This window comes from Buteo buteo, chromosome 19 (genome assembly GCF_964188355.1).
Source record: "Buteo buteo chromosome 19, bButBut1.hap1.1, whole genome shotgun sequence".
Lineage (NCBI taxonomy): Eukaryota > Metazoa > Chordata > Aves > Accipitriformes > Accipitridae > Buteo > Buteo buteo.
The window spans coordinates 28,637,008-28,654,224 of record NC_134189.1 but is presented as its reverse complement, the minus strand read 5'-3'; the positions used below and the strand labels follow the sequence as shown (position 1 = coordinate 28,654,224).

At 38.7% G+C, this 17,217-nt stretch overlaps 1 protein-coding gene across 4 annotated transcripts in view; it reads left to right on the top strand.

Annotated features, from left to right (window-relative positions):
• Positions 1-17,217, top strand: part of MPPED1 (metallophosphoesterase domain containing 1) — a 66,239-nt gene that overhangs the window by 32,912 nt on the left and 16,110 nt on the right. For all 4 annotated transcript variants that reach the window (XM_075051853.1, XM_075051855.1, XM_075051854.1 and 1 more), the window contains one exon: positions 2,827-3,048. In XM_075051853.1, the coding sequence (XP_074907954.1) occupies positions 2,827-3,048 (222 nt within the window). The remainder of the gene's footprint in view (positions 1-2,826; positions 3,049-17,217) is intronic.

Genomic DNA, 17,217 nt, shown 5'->3' with positions numbered 1-17,217 from the left:
GTAGAAACAGAGCCATACAGCAGCTAGTGTTCTTGGGGAGGTCTTGGTCCTAGCCAAGGACCAAGCCAAGGCTACAAATTGTGCAGTAGTCTGTGCCTAGAGATGGAAAACCATGTTGGAAGGTCATAATGAAATAAGAAATTACAGAACAGTTTAAGTAATAACATATAAAAAGGAGAAGTAAGAAGTTGTAGGTCAGAAGTAGGAAAGAATTGCTGCTTTAAGGTGGTTTTCAGGTAAGTATTGATCAGATATTGCTAGTGTTTGGTGGATCTTCATGCTGTAAAAGGCATTTGAAACATTCACCATTTCTCAGGATTGTGCTGACACACCATGTTGGACTGTGATCCTGCCCCAGTAAGGTGGTGTTGGTCCCTCTGAGGTCAGTGGTAGGAGGACCATGCTTTAGTGCAAAGAGATGTTTAGCATTCGGTGTTGATTTCTGCATGTGGGCTAGAGTTAGGTAAGTATGGATCACAGTGGAAGCAGGGAAGATGGGAAATATGTAATCGATATTGTGGTCTGATAGCTGAGGGTCTTCATCTGCAGCCGCTCAACTAGCGTCCTATAGTTCATGACAATAGTGACCAGCCAAGAACAAGGGTTCAAAGATTTCTGCCTAAGGTTGACTTTGCACTTTGAGAGCACTCGGAGTGAAAAGTGAAGCATGTTCTAAAGTCTTCTGAGGAGCAAAGTTTAAACAAAATATTGTTACATTTATGTGCAAGCAACAAAAAATACCAGTTAGACAAAAAATTAAGATTTAAAGGGTAAAGAGGGCTTGTGGAGACAAAGAGAGGGAAATAGGTTTAGCAAGTTACTGCCTGGTATGGAATGAAAGAAGAAAAAACCTGAGCTGCAAACTCGTCAAAAACACAGTTGTTAATTGAAAAGCTGACAGACCTGTAACTAAAGCAGCGCTTCTGGCCGCCACTATAATAAATGTAACTGTACATTTAGAGTAATTTGCTAATTTGCCTAAGTAACACCCACAGACAGCAACATGACATAAATACATTAGTGGAAGCAACAACTATAACCAGCTTGTACAGGTTCTTGGCTGCTAGATGGATGGATCAGATGAGCTGGAAAAGATTTACAAAACAGAATAGAAATGGAATTGTTAACAATATTGCGGCATACAGGATTTCTTTATTTTCCTATTTCCCAAGAATGCTTTAAGGCCTGTAGATGCCCATACAGACTGTGGCATGTAAGTAACATTTTTCACTTGTGTGTGTATGTGTGCACACACCCAGAAAACTTGCAGAGATGGAGTACACATCTGCAAAATGCTAAGCGTTTCAGAAGCAAAAATGACAAAATTTACATCTCAGCTAGTCTTCCAGGTAAATAATTGAATCTCCAGCATTCAACGTGTAATTATAAATATCTGAAAGGAGTTTCTGTTAATAAATATTCTAAAGGCATGTATGTCTTGGGTCCACAGGAAAGACTGAAACCTGTACAATCGATTTTCCTAATACAGGTGTTACAAGTGCCTGAAACATATTTCAGAGTTACCCAGATCTTTTCATTGGCAAATAATGAGTTCAGCCATGTGGCATCTCCTCTGGGCTAGCACTGTTCTCTGTCTTCTGTTTCTGTAACTCTGAATCATGCTGTTGCATTTTATTTTTAAGTCCTACTCATGCCAACTTTTGCCACTGCACATTGGCTGGTGTTTTACATTCTCTAAATATCCTACCTCTAGGTTAGGCTTGGGGTCATCACTTAAGGTTTCTATGTTATCAACAACACATTTTTAAAATAAAAAAAAGACGATTGCTGCTATGCAGGGTGGGTCTCATTTTCAGTAAAATATTTCTTTCTGCTCCCAATCTGTTCCAACTGTCCTCATTCTGATGCAAATTAATAGTGCAGAAGCAAAGCTATTGAATGCAGCTTTACACAGTTTCTGTCTTCGTTTCCTCTCAGATATACTTAGAAGTTGAGCTTTTTGAGACCGGCGATGCCTGCTCTCCAGGGCAGAATCCAGTTGATAACCAACTGTAGAGTCAGGTGGAAAGTTTCTGTTGCAGTGCTGCTCTCTGGAAGAACCCACGTGTGTGGGCATATATATTCTTGCCTTCAGCAGGAGGTTGTTGTAAAGTTTTTCACTAAATACGGGTTGTAAAATATTCTTGAACGTGAGTCACTTTAAATTATAGTCCATGGATCTAAGGAAGTCACTGAGAAAATGGAGCAGGAAAAAAAATGGGATAGAGGCAAACCGCGAGACTTCTCTGTGGGATGTGGAGTTTTGACAGCTAAACCCAATCCCTGTCTTGCTTGAAGGTTTGATCTTAATGTCAGGGCAAAGAGGGCAGCAGACCCCTCTGGCTGACCCAAGTTCTGAGTCTGTAAGACCTCCTCAGTACAAGCTGATAAAGACTACAGGTCTGGGAGAGGAGAGGTGACATTATTTTATGAAGCATTGTGGACGATCTTCTTTGAACCCTAATTTCTGTCAAAGCGTTATCATCACTGTCACAGTAAGTGATACTTGCAGCACAAATGGCAATTAACTAGCAGTAAATAGTAGAGCAGGAGTCTGCAGGCTGGTTTTTAAGGTTGATGAGTTGAAAGTAGTTTCAACACATTAATGCTAAGCATGCTAAATCATAGTGTGCCCTGAAAAAGACAGTAATGTCATTTACCTGAAATCACCGGGAATTACAGTAACACGTAGTAGGGATATGCTCGATTGTTTCAAATATGTGAGCATATTATAGGAATCGATAATAGTTTGTGAGTCTGTCTGTTTTCGTTTGTCAGAATTTCCATAAAACAAGTAATTTGTTTGTTTTTCACTGTTTTAGGTAGCCTGCCCTATGAATACAAGATTGTGATAGCAGGAAATCATGAATTGACCTTTGACCAGGAATTCATGGCTGACTTAATCAAGCAGGACTTTTACTATTTCCCCTCTGTTTCTAAGCTGAAGCCAGAGAGCTATGAAAATGTACAGTCTCTTCTAACAAACTGCATCTATCTTCAAGACTCTGAAGTGACGGTGAGGGGATTCAGAATATATGGCTCCCCTTGGTAAGCAGGTTTTTAAGCATACATTAAAAAAATACTGTTGATTGCTATCACATCAGCCATTTCATATGCATCAGCTATATCTGGATTGCTGTGTTAGGAAGAAAAGTAATACTCAGTTTGATAAAGTTTTTATATATTCTTGTAATGAATCAGTCCTGTGACAAAATAATGTACTTGTATTGTAAGTATTGTTAACCAAATAATGATGGGAAAAAGATAGTGTGCCTTTAAATTCTCAGCCAGGAGCAGTTGTCTAACATAGTCCATGTAGGGGGTTCTTGTGTCATAAAATGTTTTCTATTCTTAGTGAATTTATATAATTACAGGTTAATTTTATTGCAAGGGTGCATTCTTTTGACAATTTCCATCCTACAGATAATATTTAAGGTTCCTTAGCATATACAGTAGTCATTTAATGCAGCAAGCTTGTTTCAGTATTTGTTTAGGCTTTTTTTTTTTTTTTAATATCCCTCAGAATCGTACTTTCTTTTATACAGTAATAGCTTTCCACAAGGTATAGTTGAGCTTCTAAACTAAAGTCAACAAATCAGTGGTAACCTAGTATTTAATGGATTTTGCTCTGCTGCATAGAGTGAACGCTTAGAACTCCTTGACAGTATTGGCGACGGATGGGCTTTGGCTTCCTGACTTCCATCTTGGACCTCTTGTGGGCTGCTTCTGTGTCTCTTATGTTACGTTAGTACTATGTTATTTCCACTAACAGGACTGTAAATTGGGTCTTTTATGAGCATTCGGTATATATTTAAAATAAGTAAAAATATATTTTAAAAGGCAGGTTTTTAAGGGAATCTGTTTTTCTTCCCTTTAAAATCACATCAGGCTGGAATGTAGCAAACAAGTTGTCAAACCTGATGCATATACCCCAATGTGAATTTTCAGTGTGAATAAACTGTGAAGTCTCTTGGATTTTTTTTTAATGAAAATTGGCATTTTCCCATTTGGTTACTTGAGATGGGTGTTAATTTTCTCTGAGCTTATTATTCTACATTTGTCTACATTAAATAGCTTCTCTTCTAAATGCACCCTTCTCTCTCTCCGTCTTAAATCTCCAGCTCTTTCTGTTTTTTTTTCAACCTACCCACCTGCTATGTTGTAGTTCATCTTCCTCTTGTGTCTACTGTGTATTCAACCAATGTACAATTTATTTCATTTCCCAAATTATTAAGGAAGATATTAGATAGTATCAGTCCCAATATTAACTTCTGAGAAATGCCACTTGGCATCTCTTCCCATTTTGATGTTCAACTGTAAATACTGTAATTATGCTCTGTTTACAATATGTCTGGCAACTTCATATCTTCATTGCAATATTCATAACCAGGCACCATATTTCCAGTGTCAGTAATAATTTTCCAGGCAGTAAAGTACCAAAAGTCTTATTAAAGTCTAGATAAATTAAATTAAAGCAAAACACTACCTATAAAGTAGCACTAAGTAGAGGCTAAAGGAAACCATTTGAACTTTCTGGGTATGGTTAGATCTGTAAAAATCTGTTGAGAAAACTTTCGTCCACCCACTAACCCATAAATAATGTTTCTGTAAAATCAGAACTGCTGCATTCCCTTTGTGCACTAATCCTGTCATTTTGCACAAGTTGTCTAAGCTATCTGGCATAACCTATTCTTCATGAAAAAAGATTGCTTTCTATCATTTATGCACCTTCAGATTATATCTAAATTTCCACACTACATATTTCACAGTGTTGCTAACTCATCTCCCACCCCTCATGGTCCTGGCAGATGGGTGTTGTAAGGTCCTTCGAAGATCTTTGCTTACTCCATATGGGAGAAAGTCTTGATGCAAGTCTTCCAGCTAAACTGGTTTTTTTGCTTGTTACTCTGCAGTGCTGAATGAAGTGTCCATGCTAGTTGATGTCGTGTCTAGTGGAAACAGCAACAACAATAATAGCAATAATAAGTCGTTCTTCATTAGTCTATCAGAACAGCAGATGCAGAAGTAATAAAGTCACATCAGCCAGCCCACCAGTCAGAAAACTTAGGAAGAGAAACAGCTATTTTGTGTGGGTTAAACTAGCTGCCTGCTAGATTGAAGGCTGTAGTACAAATCCGTGCCTACTGATGACTACTGTTCTTTAGCATTTCTTTTTGCTTCTATACTTCATTCACCCTGAAAAGAGAGGTTAGTCATAGCCTCTCTGGGAAATCAATCTCCATTTCTTTCTACATCATAGTAATGTAATCTCTAAAAACCTACAGAACTTTGGTGAACTTTCCATGGTGAATCTTTTTTTTGCCCTTGCATCACGAAGCCAGTCCTTCAGAAAACGCTTTTGAACCTAGTCAAGACTTAGAGTTCTTTAAGATCTCAGAACTCAATAAAAAAGCTAAATTTCATGCAGTTGCTTGTTTAGTATCCTAAAACAATTTTCTTTTCTAGCCTTGAAAATATGCATCTAGCTTTTTGAATGGATTTGTTTAATTGGAGAACTCCCAATTACAGTTTATGTTTGTTGTCCATATGTGACTCTATATAATAAGGTGAGCTATCTAGAAATTAATAGGCTGGGGCCCCAGATCCTGCCTTTCCGTTTCTGGTTACAGCCCTGACCTTTTGTCTTACTTCACCCTTTGTAAAAATAAGTACAAGCTAGAGATATCCCTCCTTTATAAAACAGGTTAATCTATAGGTGCAAAGTACTTCGAGAACGCTGGAGTAAGGTCTGAGTGAATGCCAACCAGCATTAACTTGGTGTGTTTACCTGTAGCCGTCTGCATTTTTATATATGACCTGTGCACAATTCATTGTACTTCTGCTTAAGATGTTTTAGTTGCTTGACTGGTTTGTGTAACATGCCAGTCTCTAAGGCCTTTTAAATATGTACCATTTGTGTGTGGTTAAATATTTTCAATAGCTCTTGGGTATTTTGACCTCTATTATTATCTAAAACTCAGTGGTTATTTTTAATTGCAGAGAAGAAATGGGACACTGTTTTGTCTCAGAAACCAACGCTCTAACTCTGCTGGGCTCCAAGGGCAAGATTTCAAGTGCCAGACTGAGCTTCTATTCACTAACGAATATTTAACTGCCTTAAATGTTAATTACGCTAGTATTATCATCAAGCAGGGAGCAGCCATTTTGAAATACAAGCTGCAAAGCACAAAAGCTGCTATTTAGGAATTAGTATTTGCAACACTGGCATTTTGGACTGTGGATTATCAGTATAGATGATGAGGGAGAGGCGTGTAAAAACATTAGATGCTTCATGAGAAACTTGGGAAATCCAAGATGTTAAATGTGTCAAAAGCAACCTTGAATTTTAAGGGTGCCTATGTCTGGCCTAGGCGGCTGATGCTTTTGACAGTGCCCTGTACAGTATTGGTTGCCAGATCTGGATGAGCAGGGCATCAGTAAGAGTGCAACATACTTCCTTGTAGTGTAGCCCAGATGCTGGGAACCATTGGGGTTTTTTCCCATATAAAGCTGGGACACCATGATTTTTTTCATAAAAAGCTAGGCACAGGAAGATGCACTCTGGTTTCATCCCAGCAAAACACAGGACATGGCCAGAACATATTCGCAGACCTGGAAGTGATCTTGTGTAGAGAATAACCATAGTCGCTATGAGTGTAAAACAAAGACTTTGGTTCCTCAGTAGCATTTATTATAAATTGGAAAGCTTCTGGTTGGAAAGTACTTTTAAACACCCTAATTTATTCTGGGCTGCTATAAGAAAAGTCAAACTGGCAGATAGAATAACCCAAATAATTCTGTGTAATAATTCTATATAATGTACTTTTGACTGCTCAGCCTTCCCAAAGATGAAGCCATTTTCCAGAGGGGTTTAATTTATTTTTTAGTAACTTACAAAATCATAACACAGAAGTAAAAATAGCGCAAGCAGAAACACCAGAGAGGTGGCAGAGAAACCCACCCTAGGTGTTTTGAAGACTTGGCTAGACAGTCGTGGCTGACCAGATCTAGTGGTGGTGAGTGGGAGGGAGTGGTAGGTTGGACTAAAGATCTCCAAAGGTCTCTTTTGAGCAATGTTTCTGTGATTCTGTCAATCCCACTATGGAGCTAGAGCTAGGTGTCAGTGTTGATACCTGAAATGAACAGGTATCAGCAAAGTCCTTACAATAGGGAGCTTTGCTGTTGATATCAAACTACCTACAAGCAGTAGATGGTCCCAACAGGTAGTTTGGAAGTCAGGAAGCTGAGATAATAGTGGAAATTCGAATTTGGATTTGAAGCAGAAGGTGTTTTCTGTGTCATCAGACTGGGTATTATCTCTATGACAATGTCATTCATGGAACCATATTAATAAATGATTAGTGAGTATTTCAGCTATAGATTTTCAGCATTCTATTATAGTTCATTACCCCACAATGTGTTACTATTTTGCGGGTCAGGGTTTTACTGTTAGCTACAGCTGGAATGAAGGTAGGCTATACAACCCACGTGTGCTTCTGCACTGCTGAAGATTTTAGTTGCACAATTACAAACTGTGTTTGCGCAAAACCCCCTGATGCATTCAGTGCACAAGATCTGCTGTGCTTGCTGAATGAGTCAACTATATATTATTCCTTTTATAGTCATTATCCAGAATTGCCATGTAAAAATAAATGTCTATAGAGGTGCGTGTACATTTTTGTCTCAACATGAGAACACCTCTCAGAGGTTCATTCATACTTGCATTTGTGGTCCTGAGTGTTGCTACATCTGCTTCTCTGCTGCACAAAGTTCCAATAATGGACTCTGCCCTACTACGTGTTTTTTCCATTGAGTTTTTTACAACTGGATGAGTAAATAACTAGGCTCTCTGTTCTCCTGTTGCATGCAATAACTACTGATAAGACCTGAAGACTAGTGAATTGACGCCTAATCAATAATCAGAAGCTGTTTGTGTCTGGCAAAGGTTATATTGGCTGTTCCCCCAAAGTCTAATATTGCACCCCGCCTCAAATTTATAGAAAACATGTGCATCTGCAGAAGAACAGGTATTCTGTGTGTATGCTCTGATCTTGTGGAAAATGGCAGGAATTCAGTGGCATTTTCTATTAAGAGGTGGATATTGTGCAGTAACGGCAGGTTAAGAGTACACATTTTACTTGACATAGCAAAAGAAATACAAGTGGCAGAAGGAAAATGTCTTCCTAGCCACTGAATTTCCATAATGCTTCTAAGCAGCTGTACACAACTGCAGGAGAAACTTTGGTCCTCCTGCTTTCAAACAGGCATACAAGGTGGCACAAGAGCATTTTATCTCTTTCAGTGCTTTTTTTCATTTTTCACAATGTGGGAAAGGAAGGGACAATCAAAGCCCACTTGCCAAACATATGACAATTTGTTGTGGTTTAACCCCAGCCAGCAACTAAGCACCGCGCAGCTGCTCACTCACTCCCCCCCACCCAGTGGGATGGGCGAGAAAATCGGGAAAAAGAAGTAAAACTCGTGGGTTGAGATAGGAACGGTTTAATAGAACAAAAAAGAAAAAACTGATAATGATAACACTAATAAAATGACAACAGTAGTAATAAAAGGATTAGACTGTACAAATGATACGCAGTGCAATTGCTCACCACCCCCCAACCGACACCCAGCCAGTCCCCGAGCAGTGATTCCCCCGCTCCCACTCCCCCCAATTTATACTCTAGATGTTACGTCCCATGGTATGGAATAGTTTGGGTCAGGTGCCCTGGCTGTGTCCTGTACCAACTTCTTGTGCCCCTCCAGCTTTCTCTCTGGCTGGACGTGAGAAGCTGAAAAATCCTTGACTTTAGACTAAACACTACAGAGCAACAACTGCAAACATCAGTGTTATCAACATTCTTCTCATACTGAACTCAAAATATAGCACTGTACCAGCTACTAGGAAGACAGTTAACTCTATCCCAGCTGAAACCAGGACACAATTTCATTGTTGTAAATGACATATTGGCCTGGATAGCTTAAAGAAGCCCTTTAGGATGAGTTTGCCTCCAGACTCATTATCCAGAGAGTGGATTTTTTCTTGGCTTTGATTATCTGGAGGGATCTATTCCTATGAAACAGAACCTCATTTTTCTTTTTGTAGAATTACAGTTTTTTCTAGTGTCTATGTATTCTCATTTCCTCCTTCATTCTTTTGTTATAGGCCATCTGGAACTTCAGAAACTTTCATTTCCCAGTCAGGGAAAGTGGGAGAGCAGAGATTGATATCAGCCTAGAAAGACATTTGTGACCATTTGTCCTGAAATGACAGGCGCTGGGGCTGGACTCCTGGGTTTTTGTAGCTTCTCTCCAGTGGAACATTTAATAGATATGGCCTCCGCATGTTTACACATGGCCCAACAGCTCTTGTACAACATTGTTGCTCAGATAATGGGAACTGAGTGAAGAAAGTTAGGGCTGTGTATGTGGGGAGTGGTTTTTTTCTGTTCAAGTATTGTTTTTACTGAGCTTAGCATTCTGGGTCAGCGCCATTCAGTGAGCCGTGGCTGTGTCAGAGAAGATGGCTGAATTCCTTCAGTGTAAAAGACATCAACCCATAGGTTGCATTAGTGAGTATCAGCCACCAGCTCAGCCCAAAGCAACCTTGACAGGGGGCTTATTCTCCAAATCATCATCCCACATTGGTGTGAGGGCTGGAAATTTATTACAACCTGTTGGCCCTTTTCTTGGTGCACTACAGCTATCTGTACTATTCCAGTATGCAGCCGAGTGTCTTCGCTCAAGCTGTATAGTCCAGTGTGATCGGTAGTGCTTAGCTATAGGTGTGTAACTCATCTGATTTGTTATTTTCTTGTCTGATTTGCTTTTTCATCACAAAGGAGGTGACTTTGCTATACTCCTTCTCAAATGTTCTCTCTCTTCTTTGTGTGTGTGTGCACACGCACACACGCACGTGTGCACTTTGGATAGAAAGACTGGTAACTTCTGTGTGTAATTGGGGTAGTTTCAAAGACCATGCAAAGGGCAAAATGGGGCAGACTTATTTTTGTTCCACACAGACTCCAGGCCACCCATACCCTAGGTCTCCGTTTCAGTGCCTTCCTCCTCCATCTTTTCAAGAACAGCTATAATAGTCTCTTTCATTCCTCACTGAACTTGGTTTCCATCAGTAAAATAATGTAGCAAAGATTTATAGATTCATTTCATGAGAGGGACACGCTTTCATTTTGCCTGTGATGAATCATCTAATGTTTACTTTCCCAGACCTTGTACAAATCTTTACAGTCATTGAGGTGAACATCAATTAAAATGAAACTGTATTAAAATAAAATATTGACTTCATTTAACATAATATACCTCCCAAGTTGGGAGTGTGGCTTCTTGATACAGCAGCGGCAGCAGCAGCAGCAGTGCAAGTTGTTACATTGCAGGTTTCATTCCCTATAAAATTCACAGAAAATAATAACTTCTGCCTCAAAGTGACCACTCTGCTTCTTAGTTCTTATTCCCCCTTTCAAATCTGCAAAAAACTATTCGGAACCTTGCACGTGACTAAAATGTATAGGGACTCAAAAATTTGTGTTATCGGACAAAACCATACTAGAAGTTTTTCCAAGTAAAATAGCTGTTCTTTCTGCACCCTCACTTGGTCAAAAGATAAAAGTACAGATAACTAAAGTGCAATGGCTTTTGTACTGTTTTCTAAAGCAATAAAATACCACTCTCAAATTCTTGCAAACCTCAGATTAAGTAGATTTTTTGGGCAGGTGGCTTGTTTGCATGTCTAGCTCTGTCAGTGCTACAGTATTGTATGGATGGATGTGGAAATGCTGGATGCGGACATATTACAGGGTGCTGGGTTTTGGTTGCTCAGAAATGTTTTAAAAATGGTAGATATTCCCTGATTTTTAAAGTTGGAAACTATTTGGAGCTTTTAAAATTAGTGACTTTGAGGCAGGCAATGTGAGTAATTTGGGTAGACTGACATGGTTCTTGAAGAAAATTAAAATAATGAATGGGAATAATAGACTCCACTCGTTATTTAGAATTGAGGCATCTCTAGTTTCAGAAATTTTAGGGAGAAGGTTGGCGTCTAAGCCTACCTGATCTGGCTGCTTTACTCTGGTTGGAATGCTAAAGATGTTTTATTTCAGCCATTCAGAAAAAGGTAGGTAAGATGTGACAGGTGTGTAAGAAATAGCAATGTGTTGAGAGAAAGTAAAATTCATCATCCTGTTAAAATATATTAATTAACAGTCTGAGGCACATACATACAGGTTTAGTTGTATTTTAATAGAATGCTGGAGTGATATTTTTATTTCCTCTTCCATACTTATCAGAAACCATTTTCCATTTTGGAAAGTGCTTCTTCTAAAAACACTTAAAACCACAAAACACTGTAGTTTAGTTTACAGCATATGGAAGATCATAAGAATGGTTTTTCCTGCGAAATGATTTTGATCTATTAAATTCAGCTGTTCAGGGAAGGTGGTGGGGAGAAATGTAAGATACTGAACTCCTGAAGTGTGAAAGGTTTTCCAGTGGCAGAAAGTGAGCCTTAAGAGTGCATTCTGGCTGTTTTAACATCAGAAACAGATCACTGGATCATTTTTCTCCTCATTTTTTCTTTTTTTTTTACTAATGGCACTTTGCTAAAAGTGGTGCATTTCTCGTGATAAACACATCTTGGAATGCAGTTATTTACATGACTTGGAAATACAGTAATGTGAGTCTCATTCAGTAGGCACTATGTATACAGGTGCTATTGCTCATGTGAGCAATCATACTGAATTCAGGAGAGGTCTTTTTAATGAACACTCCTGTACAAATGAAGTCACTGAAATGAATTAGCAAGAACCATTAACATTGCTGGAAAAAAAAGTGTATGGAACAAAATAAAAATTTCTCAGAGACGCCAAGTGAATTTTCTATAGCATGTTTAAAGAACATCGTTATTAACTAATTAAACTCTGCAACACGTATGTAAGCGAATGAAAATGTAAAATGAACTACACCTAATGTAGCCCATAAATATCATCAAAGTCAGACCAAAGTGATAAATTCTAGTTATTATGTGCTCCTGAGAAATTTTATTTTTCCATTTCCCACAAGATTTTTTTTAAAGTCACAGCCGTTTAGAACATCCCTTTTTTCTTTTCTTGTTAATGAACGTTCCAGAGAATGTTTTCTCTCAAATAAAATTTCTTCCCAACATTGCCCAGGGCTGAGGAGTCTGGAACAGTTCAATCCTAGAATAGTCACAATAGAGGAAAACAGTAAGTCAAACACCTTTGCATGCTGCTTACTTGTGTGTGTTTGCGTATTAGGGATATGGATCAATTCTCCAACACATTTCACAGTGACCTCTTGCAGAGTGAGCTTAATCAGTTACTGAAGCCAAAGATGCTTTGCATCCTCTTTGCAGTTGTGTTCCTCCACTGTGTACAGTGTACACATCTGTACAAGTAGGCAGGACATTACACTGCCTATGTGTGCACGTATGCTGAATATAGACCAGAAGTTATGTTGTTTTCACATAACATTTTTGGACAAGACCTGTTTCTGGTAATGTCTGAACACATTGTGTGGCTTTATATTTCTGTATGTTAGTGGGGATTTGCATTTACTTGTTTTGTTGCAATGTTTCTAGCTTTAGTTAAATTTGAGAGCAGTCGAAAAATACATTCCTTTAGTTTAATTAGCTTGGTAGAAAAAAGTCCTTTCTTGGGCAGTAATTATTAGTTGTATATTATTAAAAGGAAGTAGTTCACATTCAGTTACTTAGCAGAAATAATTGAATCTTCTGATCCAGTAAACTAGCTCACTTTGGATTCAGCTGGTTTTTAATTTAAGACCTATAGAAGAGGAGACCTGTAATCTCACTACAGGGAATTGGCTTCACTTTCCTGCAGTTCATAAACCACAAGAGTGAAATTGCAATCCCCCACAGCAGTTTTCTCTTTATTTTTCACATTTGCTTGAAAGTTTAATTTTATGAGACAGAGCTGATTTTAAAGTTTAGAGTGCTTTTTTTGTTGTTCTGGTGCTTTTTTTCCCATTTTTTCTTGAACAAAAGGACTACCAGCTCTATCTGTAGTCTGGGCTGTAGTCTCAGACAGCAGCAATTTCAGGATGTTTCAAAGATGTAAACACAGTTGGGTACTGTGATGAGCCCTTTGGCGATATTCCAAGAGAAACACAAATAGCTAACTAGTTTGGAGCAGATCTACATGGAGCTGATTCTCAGCTGGAGTAAACTGGCAGAGCTCCACTGGCTTTTGAGCCATTTACACCTGGTGAGAATCAGCCTCCCATACTTCACAGTAGCTTGTATGTATGCATTTTCCCTAGGTTTTTACACAGTAGATGCATTACTACATTAAGAAGTAGATTGTAACTTTACGTTGTGCTCTGCATGAAGAACGGTAAATCGAGTCACCATCAGAGGAACTAATTGTAACAGAGTTATCTGAGTTCTTTCTCTTTTCCCTGACCAGATTTTAAGGGGAAAAGTAATTTACCACTTGTTGTGAAGCTGTTTAACATCAGAACATTTCCTTTGGATTTGTTGTTCATAAATTAATTTTATTTAATAAATTAGCGTTGTTTAATATGAATTAATATGAGGATTTTCTTCCCCAGTAAGAAAGTGAATTGGAACCAGTATTACAACACAGGGCTGCACCTGTGTGTCAAATATTTCTAATTATGTAATTTACATCAGATAAGTATATGGGTTTTTTTAAGGTTATTTCAGAATTCCTAGGTAGCTGAACGAGCATCCAGGTGTTAAAGCTGTACGTCTTTGGTATTAAAAGTTATATTGTAGCAGTTGGTTTCCACCACTGTTCTGTGGGGTGAATTTAGGACTGCAGGAAAACATGAATTTGGAATTTAGGGTTGCTTGGATGTTGTTCACTTCAGGTAGAAACATGGCGTATGAAGTATCAGTACGTGCTTTTTTAAACAAGAAGTTCATCTGTTGCTAAATTGATAATGTTAAAAATAATACACTTTACACATATATGCACACATGCTGTATTAATTTATTAGTTTTGGAAGCATTTTCATGCTTGTTTAACTCAAAATGACTTTGAATTTTCTAAGGAAAAGAAGGTAAAAAAACAAAAAGGAAGGAAAACCAGAAAAGAACTGGCAGACAGTTAGTCCATATGGCCTAATTACTCCTGGTATTTTGAGAAAAGAATGTAAACCTGGTGGGTTCCTAAACTGAGAAGTGGCTACTGTGAGGGCCTTTTTTATCGATTCTCAGTGCACATATTACACATCCTATGTATTTCAGTCATGTTTCATCTAGAAGAGGCCTTCCAGGAGCTGCATCATAACCCGCCCCCACAAGTATAGCATCTCCATTTGACGGGATATTGCATCTCCTCAGTTAGCAAACTTCTGCAAACTCTTAGAGGACTACAGTAAACACTGACTAGCTGGCTATGTGGAAGAACAGTTTTTTTCTTTAGCTGTCTGGTCATCTGATGATAGTGAAAAGCTGTGAAGATGCCATGCATAGATGGGCTTCAAATTATTTTTCCTTACCGATTGGACCATTCATGGCAAGTTTTACATTTAAAATGAGATGATGACTGTACTGTGGACAGAGGGGCTGTTAACTCCTGTCTCTTACTCCTTCTTCTTTCTATGACTATCACCTACCAGTATCTGAAGTACAGTCTGGATAACCTGGCTGTACCTGTATTTTTACATACTGAGAATCAGGGAGACTGGGGTAACAGACTGAGACATCAGGAACTCAAGCCCTTAGCCCTGCATTAAATCCGTAAGACCATACTGAAAGTGTGTACAGTTCTACATCCGTACTCTCAGCACTGAATCTTTGGCTAATTATTGCAAATTAGGTTTTATGTTTGTTTGTTGGGTTTATTTTATTATTTTTACAAAATATCAGATGGGATATTATCATTTGCCTCCCAGCAGAATGAAATAAACTATTTGCATTTGGTGTTGGCATGTTTTAAATTCAGTCTTTCATTAATTTTTCTCCTTACCTGTTATCTTCAGTTTTCTTGTTATGAAGATAAAGTAGATTTCATTTTATTTTTCATTGTTTTATAACAGATTAATGTTTAGAAATGATCAGTTCCTATTAGTCACAGCTCATTCTTTCTTCTTTCTAGTCGGAGATGTATGAAATCCTTTACTAAACAAAAGATGAATGATTTCATGTGTAACTCAAATTGCAAAAGAAATAATTACTGACAAAGGGCCATATTCTGATTTTTACCCTCCTTTCCTTTTGTGAAAACAATAATTCAATTTGATTCAGAGTTTCAAGAATGACAACCTTGGATGCAAAGCAAGTAAGGCAAAAAACCAAGAACACAGCAAACTTCCCCATGGAAGAAATGTTGTCTGTTGTGGCCAGCAGACTGATAGAGGATCTGAGTTCAGTTTGCTGCTCACTACAGCCTCCCGAACTAACACTGTGCAAGCCATCTTGTGTTTTAGCACCTACATTCCCCTCCCTTCTGCTTTCTCCTTTCCACCTGCTGAGCTGTACTTCGTGGCCATGTGTTCCAGGGGATAATCTCTTATGAGATTAACCATCATTTGCATTTATTAGTTTTAAGTATAAGGCCTTAGCTTTCATCAAAAAAGCCCAAGTTCCAATATTATGAATGAGTGAATCTAAGTTTCTTTTTTTGCATAATTTAATTATTTTTTTACACTGGTTTCGTACCTCTTCTCTAAAATCATACCACCCTTGTCTCTCTCCCATGGAGGTTAGTCATAATACTCAGTCACCTCAAAACTTCTGAAACCTGTTTTTCTTTAAATCTCAGTTATGCTGTTAAAATGCTCAGGTGCCAAGATGTTGGGACAGTATTTCAAAGCCTACAAACAAACAGTGCCCTGCCAGTCCTTCTTAGCACTAATGGCCTAATAGCTAGTTTCGTCCCTGCCTGCTTTGGACAGTCCTCTTGAATGCAAGGAAGAAAAGATGGAAAGATGAGTGTTACTTCACAACTTCTTTAGATGTTGAAACAGCCAATACCGCCCCCGCCCCCGCCCCCCCCCCCCCCCCCAAAGGTGAACTTTTATGAATCCTTACTTGGAGAGAAAATTGACTAAAAAGCAGTAGAAATACTCAGTAAATTGGTTAGTTACTTACCAAGGAAAGGCTGAAAAGGCAATTACAGAGACTGGGTAAATTAAACTAATACAGTGATGGGGAGCATAAAAATATAAACACCTGAAGGATGTGAACACCAGGCATACAAGGAAGGTATACAGTGTATATAGTACTGTATACCTGTGTTTGCAGGACTGTAGCTAGTTATAATAGTAAGATAAAATCAAGACTAGGAAAAATTAGACTTAAATGTCCAACAGTGAGATTTCTTGGTCTGGGAATCTGGATGTGTTGGAATTTTGCCTGTTATTGCCACTGCTTTTTGGTGCTCCATGGCCCTTGACTGGTTACTTCTACCAGTATGACTGTCAGCATGCATAGTCCAATCTTGTAAATATTGAATATATGCAGCTCTGCAATTGTCAGGAAGGGGAACAGGAATGACAAGACTTGATTTGGTCCATTCTTTTCCCACTGAGCTTCTTTACAGTCACTGGCCAGTATCTGCTTATTTTCTGATAGGAGAAGAATGACAACTGTTGTGGAGGAAAAACTAGAGCAAGTTACACATGTTTGTGAACCTTTGAAATTTATATTGTAAGTAGAGGAATTCTAGTGAGAGAACTTGCCTTTCAGCTACAATAAAGATTTGTGTAGGAAACTTTATAGAAATTAGGAGGTACATTGATTGTTGTGTTTTAGTTCTGTATTTTTTGCTACCGAGGTGTTTGCAAGATGCTGCCCACCAGTCCCTTTGATACACTAAAGGCTATTCAGTAAGTTGCCACCCATAGCTCTCCGCAGGTATTGGACTATGCAAGGGAGTTTTCCCTTGAAGTCAAAGAGAGTAATTGCATGCCTACTGGTGGCAAGATTTGTCTTGGTCAACTGGACAACCTGGATCCAGCTGCTGCCGTAAATCTTGTAGTCCTGAAGTTCTGGGGGTAGCTGACACCCCGCAAGCACTATGGGCAGTGCCGTGGTGGGAATATTTCTTTGACTGCCCGCTGGCTGCCTGCCGTGTTCGTTTGTAGCCGATGACCAAGTACTGTGGAGGGTCCCCTTGAGCTGGTAAGTGTACAGAGAGGAAGGAATCCATTCTTCAAAGTTAAAATGTTTAAATTGAATCACGGTAATGAAGAAAT